This window comes from Hylobates moloch, unplaced genomic scaffold, assembly GCF_009828535.3.
Source record: "Hylobates moloch isolate HMO894 unplaced genomic scaffold, HMol_V3 SCAFFOLD_17, whole genome shotgun sequence".
NCBI classification, from domain to species: domain Eukaryota; kingdom Metazoa; phylum Chordata; class Mammalia; order Primates; family Hylobatidae; genus Hylobates; species Hylobates moloch.
The window spans coordinates 76627815-76642875 of NW_026652292.1; the positions used below are offsets into that span (position 1 = coordinate 76627815).

Below are 15061 nucleotides of genomic sequence, written 5' to 3' on the forward strand. Positions count from 1 at the left end.
TTTGCACTGGAAATCATCATCCTCGACACAGCAGGCCCCTTTTGGTTCTGATTATGCAAATTGGGTCCAGGTGTCTCTCTGAAGTCAGACAATAAACTCCACATTGCAGGCCAGAGTAGAAAATGCTGCTGTTTCTTGCTGAGTCATCAAGGAGGCCTGAGAAGTTTAGATTAGGTTCTGCCAGCAACAGTTCATATCTAGCTAGAAGGAACTAAAGCTTGTGTCGCTGGTATGTTGAGGCAAAAGCTTCCAAAATTCTACTTGAAAGGCACAGAAACACTGTTTTATAATTACATATTACATACCAAGGCAAGGGTGGATTTTTTTTTTTTTTTTTTTCCCGAGACAGAGTCTTGCTCTGTCATCCAGGCTGGAGTGCAGTGGCGTGATCTTGGCTCACTGCAACCTCCGCCTCCTGGGTTCAAGCAATTCTCCTGCCTCAGCCTCCTGAGTAACTGAGATTACAGGCGCCCGCCACCACACCCGGCTAATTTTTGTATTTTTAGTAGAGACGAGGTTTCACCATGTTGGCCAGGCTGGTCTTGAACTCTTGACCTCGTGATCTGCCCACCTCAGCCTCCCAAAGTGCTGGGATTATAGGCGTGAGCCACTGTGCCCGGCCAAGGGTGGAATTTAAAATTGCACACAACAGCTCTCTAGCAGGAGTGTGGATGCATCCTGTGGAAATTGGCATTTTTGAGGGTCTGGAGCAGGGTGTCTGAGCTATTGACCCTATTGATACTTTGGGAGGGATATTTATTTGTAGTGGGTGGCTGTCTAGTGTACTATAGGATGCTGAGCTTCATCCCCGGTCACTATCCACTAGGGCCAGTAGCACCACTTCACGCCATCCTAGTCATGACAATCAAAAATGTCCCCAGACATTGCCAAATGTTTCCTGGGTGGGGGATCACCCCTGTTGAGAAGTACTGGGCAACAGCAATATTTCTCATGCTAACAAATCAGCACCCATTCATTTTTATTAAGCCCCTGGTAGGTGGCAAACACTCTATTGGGTACTTTGATTCAAAGTTCACAAAGATAGGAAAAATTGTCCCCACTTTACAAATGAAGAAACTGAAAGAAAGTAACTGAACAAGTTGAGTGATTGAATAAATTAATGAATGTCCGACAGCTAGTGTGGTCTTGGTCACAACCAGCTCTTCTGATTCCCTAGCTGGAACCCTGAGCCCTCCAGAACTGGTTCACTGCTAATAAATGGCAATTACTCTACAGATAAAGGAAGTGGATTTGGACTGAGGGCACCTGGAGGACTCCGAGAAAGGGCTCTGACAAATGGACTTCCCCAAAGCAAACCCTCTTTCCCATCTGTGTTAAAGTTGGTGAAGATAAAGATGGTTTTCTAGATAGTGGCTCTGGGGACACACTGAAGACTCAAAGATTAAAATGTCACCATGTTTCAGCCTGTTTCAGCTTCTACTCAGCTATGGCACTGCTTTTATTTACCACTGCACTGTTTTCTTCATTGGGCTGTGAGGGTGGGCATGGGGACCTGTTATTCATTTCTGTTCCTGCTGGTGCCTGGCATGTAATGGGCACATGTTTGTTGGGTGAATGAATGGATAACTGAAGGGACAGAAGGGGGAGGGAGTGTGTGTTTCCTCTCTTTGCTCCCTCTAAGACCTCCCCACCCGTCCATCCTTGCTTTGCCAGACCCTTGGCTAAGAAAATGCCAGCCAACACTGTGTTCTCAAGTGACTCTCAGTTCTTAGAAACAAAATGATGGAATTTCAGTATTGGAAAAATGCTTAGACATGACCTCATCGCTACCCAAGCTGGTTCATGAATCATCCCCATAAAATTCCTGGCATGCCAATTAAAACCATTCAGCTGTTCATTCATTCTTTCATTTTGCTGAACATTTGTTATGTACCTATATCGTTCTGGAGGTAAGGAAGGATGATGATGACAATGATGACCTTGGCCTCAACGAGTCTGCATTTGTTTAGATATGGATTAAGCTGATGAACCAAAGGAATCCCCAAATTCAAAACATAGTCATGCATTGCTTAATGACGGGGATACATTCTGAGAAATGTGTGTCAGGCAATTTCAGCATTGTGCAAACATTGCTGCACAAAGCATAGAGAATACTTACACAACCCTAGGTGGTGGAGACTACTATACGCCTAGGCTGCATGGTCTAGCCTACTGCTACTAGGCTACAAACATGTGCAGCATGCTACTGTACTGAACACCATAGGCAACTGTAACACAATGCATTTGTTAACACAAAGTATTTGTGTATCTAAATCTATCTAAATACAGAAAAGGGGCTATAAAAATAAGGTATAAAAGAAACAATAATAAACTTGGATAGGGTACTTACAGTGAATGGAGCTTGCAGGACTGGAAGTTGCTCTGGGTGAGTGAGTAACCAGTGAGTGAATGGGAAGGCCTAGAACATGACTGTATTATACTTTAGACTTCATAAACTCTGTACACTTTGGCTACACTCAATTTATAAAAACATATTTTCTTTAATAATAAATTAGCCTTAACTTACTATAACTTTTTTTTACTTTATAAACTTTTTAATATTTTTAAACTTTTTGACTCTTTTGTAATAACATAGCATAAAACACAAACATATTGTACAGCTGTACAAAATTTCTTTCTTTTTTTTTTTTTTTTTTTTTGAGATGGGATCTTACTCTGTTGCCCAGGCTGGAGTGCAGTGGCATGATCATAGCTCACGGCAGTCTCCAACTCCTGGGCTCAAGTAATCTTCCCACTTGAGCCTTCTGAATAGCTGGGATGGCAAGCATATGCCATCATCCCAGATATATATAATTTTTTGTTTGTATTTTTGGTAGAGATGGGGTCTTGCTATGTTGCTCAGGCTGGTCTTAAACTCCCAGACTCAAGTGATCCTCCTGTGTACCTCATCCTTCCAAAGTGTTGGGATTACAGGCACGAGCCACCACACTTGGCCACTTTCTGTCTTTATAACCTGAACCTATAAGCGTTTTTCTACTTAAAAAATTTTTTAGAACTTTGTGTTAAAAACTAAGACACAAATACACACATTAGCCTAGGTCTCACAGGGTCGGGATCATCAACTTCTGCTTCCACATCTTGCTCACTGGACAGTCTTAGGGGCAATGACATGCATGGAGCTGTCATCTCCTAGGATAACAATGCCTTCTTCTAGAATCCCTCCTGGGGGACCTGCCTGAGGCTGCTTCATAACTAACTTTTTTCTTCATAAATAGGAGGCACACATTTTAAAATAATGATAAAAGTATAGTAAGTACATAAACTGGTAACACAGTCACTTATTATCATTATCAGGTGTTATGTACTGTATGTAATTCTATGTGCTAAATTCTATGATTGACAGTGCAGGAGGTGTGTTTACACCAGTACCACTGCAAACACATGAGGAATGCATTGTGCTACAAAGTCATGATGGCTGCCATGTCACCAGGAAATAGGAATGTTGAGCTCTGTGATAATCTTATTGTACATGTGGTCCGTTGCTGCCCAAAATGTCATGATGCTGCACACGACTGTTAAGTGGCATCACCAAGACAGTGTCTATCCTTGCTTAACAGTCCAGAGGCAGACAGGCGGTCCAGGTCAGGCAGGCCATTCTGCTACATGAGGCTGTCTCAGACCACGGCTACTTCCGTCTGGTTGCTCTGTTATTCCCTGGAGTGCCGTCCTCCCTAGCAGGTCTTCAGGTGGTCATCACAGCCTGCAGGAGTGGTAGGAGATGCAGTCGGTGCATATGTCATTTCCCACATCCTGTTGGCTGGAACTTAATCCCCACGGCCACTCCCACCTGCAAAGGCAATTGGAACACGTAGTCCCTAGCCCGGTGGCCATGTTCTCAGCTAACACTAGGGGCGTATGTCCTATTTGTAAACAGAAAGAAGGGGTAAGTGGATACCATGAATAAGTAGGTGTCTCTGCCACACCGCCAAACTCATTTTTTTCAGTTTACAGATGGGGAAAATGAGGCCTATAGAGGGGAAGTGACTTCTCTCAGTGCACATGATGAGGCAGTGGCAGTAGAACTTTTTTTTTTTTGAGACGAAGTCTCGCTGTGTCGCCAGGCTGGAGAGCAGTGGCATAATCTAGGCTCACTGCAACCTCCGCCTCCTGGGTTCAATCAATTCTCCTACCTCAGCTCCCGAGTAGCTGGGATTACAGGCGAGTGCCACCATGCCCAGCTAGTTTTTGTATTTTTAGTAGAGACGGGGTTTCACCATGTTGGCCAGGATGGTCTCAATCGCTTGAGCTCGTAATCTGCCCACCTTGGCCTCTGAAAGTGCTGGGATTACAGGTGCCACTGCGCCCGGCCAAGCAGTAGAACTTTTAAGGCCTGTCTCCTGCCCTATAGGCCACACACTGGCTACCTCAATATAGTCAGGTGTTGCTTCACCATGGGACATGGTCTGAGATATGCGTTGTCGCCACATGCCAAGATGGTACAGTTGATTACACACCCAGGCTATGTGGTGTAGCCAATAGCTCCTAGGCTACAAACCTGTGCAGCATGAATACCCTAGGCAACTGTAACACAATGGCAAGTATTTGTGTATGCACACACAGAAAAGGTACAGAAAAATACAGTATTCTCATCTCATGGGGCCACTGTTGGGCGTGTAGCCCGTCCTTGATGGAAACGTTGTTATGTGTCATGTGACTGTGTCTAGTGCCTTTTAGTAAGTCATTGCTATCACTTCTGCTACGTGTGGTTCCTGCTTTCTGAAAGAGGAGTCTCTTCTCATTGATAGAAACGATTCTTTACATCAGTGCTTCTGAGTCCTTTTCTTCAGGGAAATGGGTGGGTTCATGGAGCCTTTTAAAGAGCTGTGACAGATTTTGACTCTCTTCCTATAAAAATACCCAAATATGTGCAAGCAGACAACAGACGCACACACACACAAGTTCAAGTACAGTTTCAGAGTGTTCATGATGACTCCCTTAAGCCCCTAAGAATCCCTATAAACCCAGGCAAGAATACAATGAAATACATTGCACAGATGTTGCGTTTGGCAGCTACAGAGCCTTCCTTCTGACCCAGCCTGGTTCACATTACAGCTAGAATTCTCCACAAACACTTAATTTGAGGTCACCATGGAGCTACTATGCAAATTGTTTTAATGTAAGAACAAGAAGTTCAGAATTGCTGGGCTACCAAGTTCCCAACTATGAAAATGCCTCTAGGGAAGTTTTAGAATGCCAAGAAATGCAGACACACCACATTAGTAGCAATTTATGGACCCCTATTTTGAGTGAGCACTCACGCACACACACGCACACACAAAGACTCTTAACAATAAAAGATTGCTCTTGAAGTTATTATTTTTAAGTCATTATGGATAATTTGCTATCTGAGTGAGATGATTTTCAACAACAGAACTGGATGTGCAAACTATTTCTTATCTTGGTGTGCCACAAAACAGCCTTTATCTTTTTTTTTTCTTTACAATGTACAATGCTGCCAAATAGAACATATTGAAATTGAGTGCAAGCAGACGGTATTTACTCTAAGCAAACCAGACTCAAGTTTTAAATAAAATAGGCTTAACATAAACGATAACAAAATCTGATATAGCAGACTCTACAAAATGGCTTGGCACAGAAGACGCCCTGCTCCAGGGAATCACATTAGCTTCTACAGCACGATCGTGTTACATAAAATTAAATGTTACGGCTTTAGGGTTTATGGCTCCAAATGCAAGTATGGTGATTACTTGTGTTCTCAGCAATAGGAATAGCAGCCACAAGACTCTACTCGTGTACATGTAAGTCCGAAAAAGAATCCCAGTTCATATTTCTGTGCCTACATTTGGGAGTTGAGAAGTAACAAGAGTCATGTGCCCAACCCCTTGTTAGAGTCACAGGAGAACTTCTAAACCATAATTTCCATGATCTCTCCATAGTCCACATTCTGGGAAAGCCAAGCAGACTCAGCACAGATAAGTAGTTGGTTTATATTTTATTGTTTTGCACATAATTAGAGGAACTTTATAAAACTTCATCCATCTGTGAGCCAGGCAAGAGGGCAAGACCTGGAGCCAATTTCATCTGGAGCACAGCTGACCCCCAAGTTCCGCCGTTCTCTCTTGCAGAGACTGGATGACACTTAACGTTGTGTAGGAAGTAGAAGGAATGTGCTTACTTCAAAATAATTCTTCCAGATCGTGTCAGTGTTAGGTGACCAATTCCTTCTGCCATAAAGAGCCACGGCTCGCGTTTCTCGGGGCTTGCACCCTCAGCTCTCTGCTAAGGAGACCAAAGGTGAGTGAGGTAGAGTTTCACTTGTCATCCTTTGCATACCTGGAGGCTTCCTGATTGAAAATGAGCCTTGCAGGGGGATGGGAGGAAGTCCAGTTTAGGGCGGCCAGGTTAAATGTATGATCCTATCCCTGACAAAAAGCAATAGAGTAGCCAATAGCTCCTAGGCTAGAAACCTGTGCAGCATGAATACCCTAGGCAGTACCTGAGTCTTCACTCAGATACCAGGAGGAGAAGGGAGCGCTCATCTGTCTTCTTTTAGTAGCAGGCTTTGGATTCCAAATGTTCATTGAGTCTCCCTTGTCTCAGTCCTTTCCAATAATACCTGGAAAATTTCTTTCTGTGGTTGTTAGAGCTCTACTTGCAAGAGTTAAGAACTGGACTCTATTTGGAATGACAATGCATACATTTACTTAGTTTTCAAGCCTATTTATTATGTATTATTCTGAACTGTGCCTATAGTTTTGCTTATATCTCTCATAAATCTAGCTATATGTCTCATAGTCCTTGCAACAAATCATTCCTTTATATAGGACTGGACACCCAGAACACCTGTAAAGCTCCTGCTCTGCTTCCATGACATCTTAGCAGCCTGCTGTCTTAGGAGGTGGTGCATATACTTACTCCAGGCCAAGAGGGCCATTTTGCTACATGAGGTTGTCCCAGATCATGGCTACTTCCATCTGGTTCCTCTGCTACTCCTCAGAGTGCCGTCCTCTCCAGCAGTGCTTCAGGTGGGCATCACAGCCTACAGGGGTGGAAGGAGAAGCAGTCGGTGCACATACCATTTCTCACATCCTGTTGGCTGGAACTTAGTCCCATGGCCACTCCCACCTGCAAAGGCAGTTGGAACATGTAGTCCCTATCCCAGTAGGGTTACCTGTCTTCTCGGGCTCCCAGCCCAGTGTCTGACACATAACACAAGCTCAGGGCGTGTTGGCTGAAGGAAGATATAAGTGTAAGGAAGCCTTTCCCAGGCAGCAGTCTAGCCATTGCCTCCACGTAGGTTTTTATCAGGTCTGTTTCTTGAGTTGTCTTCATGGCCAATAATAAACATGCACTGATGGTTTACAATTTACCAGGTGCTGGTAATCTTTCTAGGCATTTAATTCTCACAGCTATTCTCGGAGGCAGGTATTCCTTCGCCAGAGGCAGTTGATCCAACTTTCTCTCAAGCCCTGCCTCTGCGAGGGCTCTTCCTTCCTGTCCCTCTCTGTCTAAGCTGGCTGCCTTCTCCATCTCCCCAGCCTCTTCTTGTTGGAGTCCTAGGGTTGATCCTTGCATCTCCAAGACAACCTCCTCCAATCTCAGGGCCTTAAACATCATCAATATGCTCAGGACTCCCAAATTGTAATTCCTATTGTCAACTTCTCTCCTAAACCTCAGACACATCTGCCCAGGGACTGCTACACACCCACCACAGACCCTTTACATTTAACATGTCCCAGAGGGGACTCCCAATCTCCACCTCCCCTCCCTCTGCCCTGCCACACCAAAACACAGATATCCAGCCCCACCCTCAGCCTCCCCTGTCTTCATCCTTCCAGTTGTTCAAGCCAAAAGCTTTGAGCCATCTTTGACTCATCTTTTTCCTTCCTCCTTCAACCAACCACCAGGAAATCTCTTTAGGTTTTCCTCTATTCAAAATATGTTCAGGACTGTTTGGGCATGCCAGCTCATGCCTGTCATTTCAGCACTTTGGGAGGCCCAAGGCTGGAGGATTGCTTGAGTCCAGGAGTTTCAGAGCAGCCTGGGCAACACAGTGAGACCCCTGTCTCTACAAAATTAAAATAAAAAGTCAGCCAGGTGTGGTGGTACACACCTGTGGTACCAGCTACTCAGGAAGCTGAATTGAGAAGATCTCTTGATCCTGGGAGGCTGAGGCTGCAGTGAGCCATGACTGTGCCACTGCACTCCAGCCTCTGTGACAGAGTGAGATCTTGTATCAAAGCAAATACAACCAAAAAACCAAAAGCCCAAAATACGTCCAGGACTAGCCACTTCTCCCTATCACCCCAACCCCCATTGTGCTGATGCCACCAGCATCTCTTGCCTGGATTATTGCAGTAGCCTCAAAGCCAGTGTTCCCCTTCATACCTTTGCCTTGCTTCAGTCTACTCTCAGCAGAGTTGGAGGGGTCCTTTAAAAAGATGTCAGTCATACTGCCCTGTTCAGAGCCCTCCAGTGTGTGCCCATTTCATTCAGAAGAAAGCCCCGAGTCTTTGAGCCACCTGCCAGGCTCTGCCTGAGCAGGCTCTGTACCTCTCATCTCTTTCATCTGCTCCATCTTCTGCTTCACACATTCTAGCCTCTGTGGCCCCCTGCAGTTCCCAGAGGAAGTCATGTGCCCTCCTGCCTTGGGGGTTTTGCACTGGCTGCCTCCTCTGTCTGCAATACTTTCATTCCTGACATCTGCGCAGCCAACTTCCTCACTGCCTTTTGGAGTTCCTTCTGGTGTCAGCTCAGTGAAGCTTCCCTGACCACTCTGCTTAAAAGTCCAGAGAAAGTTTGATAGAAATAGTATTGAATCTATTGCCTATTTTTGGTGTAAAGGAATGCTTACAATTTTTGCACATTGATTTTGTATCCTGAGACTTTGCTGAAGTTGCTTATCAGCTTAAGGAGTTTTGGGGCTGAGACGATAGGGTTTTCTAAATATAGAATCATGTCATCTGCAAGCAGAGACAATTTGACTTCCTCTCTTCCTATTTGAATATCCCTTATTTCTTTCTCTTGCCTGATTGCCCTGGCCAGAACTTCCAATACTATGTTGAATAGGAGTTGTGAGCTATTTCCATCAAACTACCATTAACATTCTTCACAGAATTAGAAAAAACTACTTTAAATATCATATGACATCCAAGAAGACCCTGTATGGCCAAGACAGTCATAAGCAAAAAGAACAAAGCTGGAGACATCACACTACCTGACTTCAAACTATACTACAAGGCTACAGTAACCAAAACAGCATGGTACTGGTACCAAAACAGACATATAGATCGATGGAACAGAAGAAAGACCTCAGAAATAACACCACACATCTACAACCATCTAATTTTCGACAAACCTGACAAAAACAAGCAATGGGGAAAGGGTCTCCTATTCAATAAATGGTGCTGGGGAAAGTGGCTAGCTATATGCAGAAAACTGCAACTGGACTCCTTCCATATACCTTATAAAAAAATTAACTCAAGATGGATTAAAGACTTAAACATAAAATCCAAAACCCTAGAAGAAAACATAGGCTATACCATTCAGGACATAAGCATGGGCAAAGATTTCATGGCTAAAACAACAAAAGCAATTGCAACAAAAGCCAAAATTGACAAATGGGATCTAATTAAACTAGCATCAGAGTCAACAGTCAACCTACAGAATAGGAGAACATTTTTGCAATCTACCTATCTGATAAAAGTCTAATATCCAGAATTTATAAGGAACCTAAATAAATTTACAAGAAAAAAACAAACAACCACATAAAAAGTGGGCAAAAGATATGAACCGACACTTCTCAAAAGAAGATATTTATGCAGCCATCAAACACATGAAAAAAAGCTCAACATCATTGATCATTAGAGAAATGCAAATCAAAACCACAATGGGATACCATCTCACAGCAGTCAGAATGGTGATTATTAAAAATTCAAGAAACAATAGATGCTGGCAAGGCTGTGGAGAAACAGGAGCACTTTTACCCTGTTGGTGGGAATGTAAATTAGTTCAACCATTGTGGAAGACAGTATGGTGATTTCTCAAGGATCTAGAATGAGAAATACCATTTGACCCAGCAGTCAAATTATTGGGTATATACCCAAAGGAATATAAATCATTCTACTATAAAGACACATGCACACATATGTTTACTGCAGCACTGTTTACAATAGCAAAATCGTGGAAGCAACCCAAATGCCCAACAATGATAAATGGGATAAAGAAAATGTGGTACATATACATCATGGAATACTATGCAGCCATAAAAAGGAATGAGATCATGTCTTTTGCAGGGACATGGATGAAGCTGAAAGTCATCATCCTCAGCAAACTAACACAGAAACAGAAAAGTAAACATCACATGTTCTCACTCATAAGTGGGAGTTGAACAATGAGAACACATGGACACAGGAAGAAGAACAACATACACCAGGGCCTTGTTGGGGGGTGGAGGATGAGGGGAGGGAACTTAGAGGAGGGGTCAATAGGTGCAGCAAACCACCATGGCACATGTCTACTTATGTAACAAACCGACACATTCTGCACATGTATCCCAGAACCTAAAGTAAAATAAAAATAAAATAAAAGTCCAGAGGTCTGACTGGTGGTTAATAGAGAGGGGCATCTCACAGTGTTTCTCACAAAATCTCCATTTCAACACATCTGAAACCATCCTCATTCACTCATTCCATCAACGTATATTTGTGAAGCATCAACTCTGTACCAGTGCTGAGCAAGACCCTGGGGGCGCACAGCCCTGGCTGCCCTGCAGGGCTCCTGGATGACAGGAAAGCCGGGTATAAATCAGGGAGCAGTGCCAGGTGGTGAGTCAACGCATGACCTGGAGACAGCAGCTTTGCCACTGGGTAGATGTGGGGATTGAACAGTGGCCCCCAATAAAACATGTCAAAGTCCTAACCCCTGGAACTGTATGTGTGATCTTATCTGGGAAAACAGTCTTTGCAAATGGTTAAAGATCTTGAGAAGAGATCATGCTGGATTATCAGGGTGGGTCCTCAATCCAGTAAGTGTCTTTTCAAGAGACAGAGAAGAAATGACACAGGGAGAGAGGAGGTGGCCAAGTGAAGATGGTGGCTGAGACCAGAGTTCTCCAGCCTCCACCCAAGGAATGTATGGAGGCACCAGATGCTGGAAGAAGCATGGAGACTCTGGAGCTTGATTTTGACTTCTGGCCTCCAGAACGGTGAGGGAATAATGTTCTGTTTTTTTTTTTACTTGTTTGGTTTTTGAGACGAAGTCTCACTCTGTTACCAGGCTGGAGTGCAGTGACGCAATCTTGGCTCACCGCAACCTCCGTCTCCCAGGTTCAAGACATTCTCCTGCCTCAGCCTCCCAAGTAGTTGGGATTACAGGCACACACCACCATGCCTGGCTAATTTTTTTTTTTGAGATGGAGTCTCACTGTTGTCGCCCGGGCTGGAGTGCAATGGCATGATCTTGGCTCACTGCAACTCTCTGCAGGTTTCAGCAATTCTCCTGCCTCAGACTCCCGAGTAGCTGAGGTCACAGGTGCCTGCCACCACGCCTGGCTAATTTTTGTATTTTTAGTAGAGACAGGGTCTCACCGTGTTGGCCAAGCTGGTCTCGAACTCCTGACCTTAGGTGATCCACCCACCTTGGCCTCCCAAAGTTCTGGGATTACAGGTGTGAGCCACCATGCCTGGCCTAATTTTTGTATTTTTAGTAGAGACAGGGTTTCACCATGTTGGTCAGTCTCGAACTCCTGACCTCAAGTGATCCTCCCACTTAGGCCTCCCAAAGTGCTGGGATTACAGGCGTGAAACACCACACCTGGCCAGTTTCTGCATTTAAATCTTAGGTCTTTGCACTTCTCAACCATTTGAGTTGGCTTAGCCTATTTGTGCCCCAGTCTCCTCCAGAGCGGGGATGGTGACACACCTACCTCTCGGCGTTGCTGTGAGGATGAAAAAATCCATGTAGAGCGCTTGAAGTACCAGAGCCTGGCATATTCTCTATGGATGGGGAGCAGAGGAGTGAAGGGGTTGCTGGAGGTCCTAGTACCCTGCAAAGGGTTAGCACAGAGCTGGACATGCACAGAGTTCTCAATACACATGCACGCTGTCACTGAACACTGCACTCCAAGACTAATTCCAGCCTCGTGGAACATCTCCCAGCTTGTGCAAAGTGTCCCACTCTCTAGGCCTGGAGAACTTTGCACCAGGCCTCCTTTCTTCTTCCTACCCGGTTGATTCCTTGCCCTTCCAGTCTCAGCTCCAGCACCCTCTCTGCCCAATGCCTTTTTTTTTTCTTTTCTTTTCTGTTTTTTTTTTTTTTTTCTTGAGACAGAGTCTCACTCTGTCACCCAGGTTGGAGTGCAGTGGCGCAATCTCAGCTCACTGCAACCTTCGCCTCCCAGGTTCAAGGGATTCTCCCACCTCAGCCTCCCGAGTAGCCGGGATTACAGGTGCGTGACATTACTGTCATGCGTGTCCATGTGAAGAGACCACCAAACAGGCTTTGTGTGAGCAACAAAGCTTTTTGATCACCTCAGTGCAGGCAGGCTGAGTCCGAAAACAGAGTCAGCGAAGAGAGATATGGGTGGGCCAGTTTTATAGGATTTGGGTAGGTTATGGAAAATTAAAGTCAAAGGGGTTGTTCTCTGGCGGGCAGGGGCGAGGGTCACAAGGTGCTCAGTCGGGGAGCTTCTGAGCCAGGAGAAGGAATTTCACAAGGTAATGTCATCAGTTAAGGCAGGAACAGACCATTTTCACTTCCTTTATGATTCTTCAGTTGCTTCAGGCCATCTGGATGTATATGTGCAGGTCACAGGGGATATGATGGCTTAGCTTGGGCTCAGAGGCCTGACAATCACACACAGCTAAGTTTTGTTTTTTTAGTACAGACCGGGTTTCTCCATGTTGGCCAGGCTAGTCTCAAACTCTTGACTTCAGTGATCCACCCATCTCAGCCTCCCAAAGTGCTGGGATTACAGGTGTGAGCCCCCATGCCCGGCCTAGCACAATATCAATTCATATATTCCTCATAACAATGTTAGAAAGGGAAAGTACCCTTATTAGCACCATCTGGACTCAGATGAAGAAACTGAGTCCAGAACAGGTTAAGTAATTTATCCAAGTTAACTGGCTAATGAGGGGCAAAGCAGAATGAAACCTGGGTAGAATGAGCGCAGAGCCCATGCCTGTCCACATTCCTCCCTCTGCTCCTTGAGCTAGGGGCCAGCTCTAGGAGCAGGGCATTGCCTGCCGCACACTGGCCACTCAGTGTATGCTTGTTGGTGGAATGAAAGGCAAGAAATATTTACTCATCATTTATTATATGCCAGGCACTGTTGCCGCTTTTATAAATATTACCTGATACAATTCTCACAGCCAGCCCAGGGAGTTAATATCAATCAGCCCACTTTGCAGATGAGAACTCCAAGGTGGGACACATTGCCAGTAAATGGTAAAGCCAGCTCTCGGTCATGGTGGGTGGGCCTGCCTCAGACCTTCTCAGTTCTTTCCCATTGCCTTTAGGAGTTTTTTTGTTTTGTTTTGTTTTGTTTTCTGTATTAGGCTCCCCGGCTTCCCTCACCCTTCCTCCAATAAAAAGAAAGAAGGGGAGAGAACTGGAGAGAGAGACCAGGTAGGGGACGGGGACTGGGGGACCAGATAGGATGGACTCACAAAGAACCCCTGTTTTCTATCAAAGCACGGACAGTGGTTCCAGGCGGCCAGCAGATGGCAGGATGTGGCCAAAGATTATCTGCAGTCCCGGAGAGCTGGGCCCGCAGGACTGCAAGGCAGGGGGACCTGCCTGTCCCTCGGGGAGCGTCCTGGGAACCCGCGCTCGCCCCACATGTTTTGGGGCGCATCTGCCGCACCCCTTACTTAGGCACCCACAACTGTGGCGCGTATCTCCCGATCCAGGCTCCCCAGCTCCCGCCGCGGGAGCCCAGGGACCCTGATGCTAGCCTCGCCCCTAAATCGGACGCCGATGCCGCCCAATTTGGGGGGAATCCCGAGACTCATGCCCAGCCATTCCCAGGGAGAATGGTTTGGGGCAAACTATGGCTGTCTGGGGCCTCAGTTTCCCCATGTACAATGAAGGGGTCAGATCAGTCCCAGAATGAAAGTATGTGTCTAGATACTTCCATTCATTAAACACTGAGAAAAACCTTAAGAGGAACAGCGTCGGCTGGAGAGCCAGCAGCCACTCCACTGCCCATCCCAATACGAATGGGCAAATACAGGCTAGCGGGGAGTCCTGGGACTCCCTTGGCAGCCAGGGCCGACTAACTACAGACCTGAGAGCCGCTCTACCTCTAGACCTCCGTCTACTGCGCTCTAAAATATGAATGATGCTTTCTTGCTGCTGGGTTGTTGGAAGCGGGTGTGGGATGGTGCTAACAAAGCGCGTAGCCGGGGCCTGGCCATAGTGGGTGCTGACAAACCGCTTACTGCCTGGCGGGACCGAGCTCCTGGCCGAGGGAGGAGGGCCGAGCAGGGATTCAGATTCTTCCGGGCCGATCCCTTTCTCAGCTCCTTCCGCCCTGCCGCCGCCCACTGCGTGCTGCCTTCGCCCGTCCCCTCCTCCCCCTCTCCTTCCCCTCCTCCGCTGCTCCCGCGCCGCCTCGCGTCTCCCGCCCGCTGCAGCCGGCGAGGAGCGCCGCACGTTGGCCCCGGCGCGAGGAGCTCCCGGGTTCCCGGGCGGGCACCGGAGTAAGGACCTGCGAGCGCAGCCGAGGCGGGGCACAGCGGAAGGCGCGGCGGGCGCGGGGTCCCTGCGAGCGCAGTCCGAGGGGCGCCCAGGAGAGGGGGGACGCCGTCCCCGCCCCTTCACGGCGCTCGGCCCCCTCGGGCTCCGCGCGCGGCTACAACCCGGACTGGGCGCGCCTCCGGCATCCCGCATCTCTGCGCGCGTCCCACATCCCGCATCCGGCATCCCAGCGGCCGGGCATGTAGCAGCGGCAGCAACGGCGGAATATGGGCGGGAACCACTCCCACAAGCCCCCCGTGTTTGACGAGAATGAGGAAGGTAAGAGGGCGAGAGGTGCGACTTCCCGCTTCGCGCCGCCCCGCTCGGGCAGGGGCCG

At 46.8% G+C, this 15061-nt stretch overlaps 1 protein-coding gene across 1 annotated transcript in view; it reads left to right on the forward strand.

Annotated features, from left to right (window-relative positions):
- The first annotated feature begins 14569 nt into the window (after nucleotides 1–14569).
- The window catches only part of STK32B (serine/threonine kinase 32B), a 437513-nt gene continuing 437021 nt past the window's right edge, over nucleotides 14570–15061 (forward strand). The window contains exon 1 of the mRNA XM_032135724.2: nucleotides 14570–15003. Coding sequence (XP_031991615.1) covers nucleotides 14952–15003 — 52 coding nt within the window. The 5' untranslated portion in view covers nucleotides 14570–14951. The remainder of the gene's footprint in view (nucleotides 15004–15061) is intronic.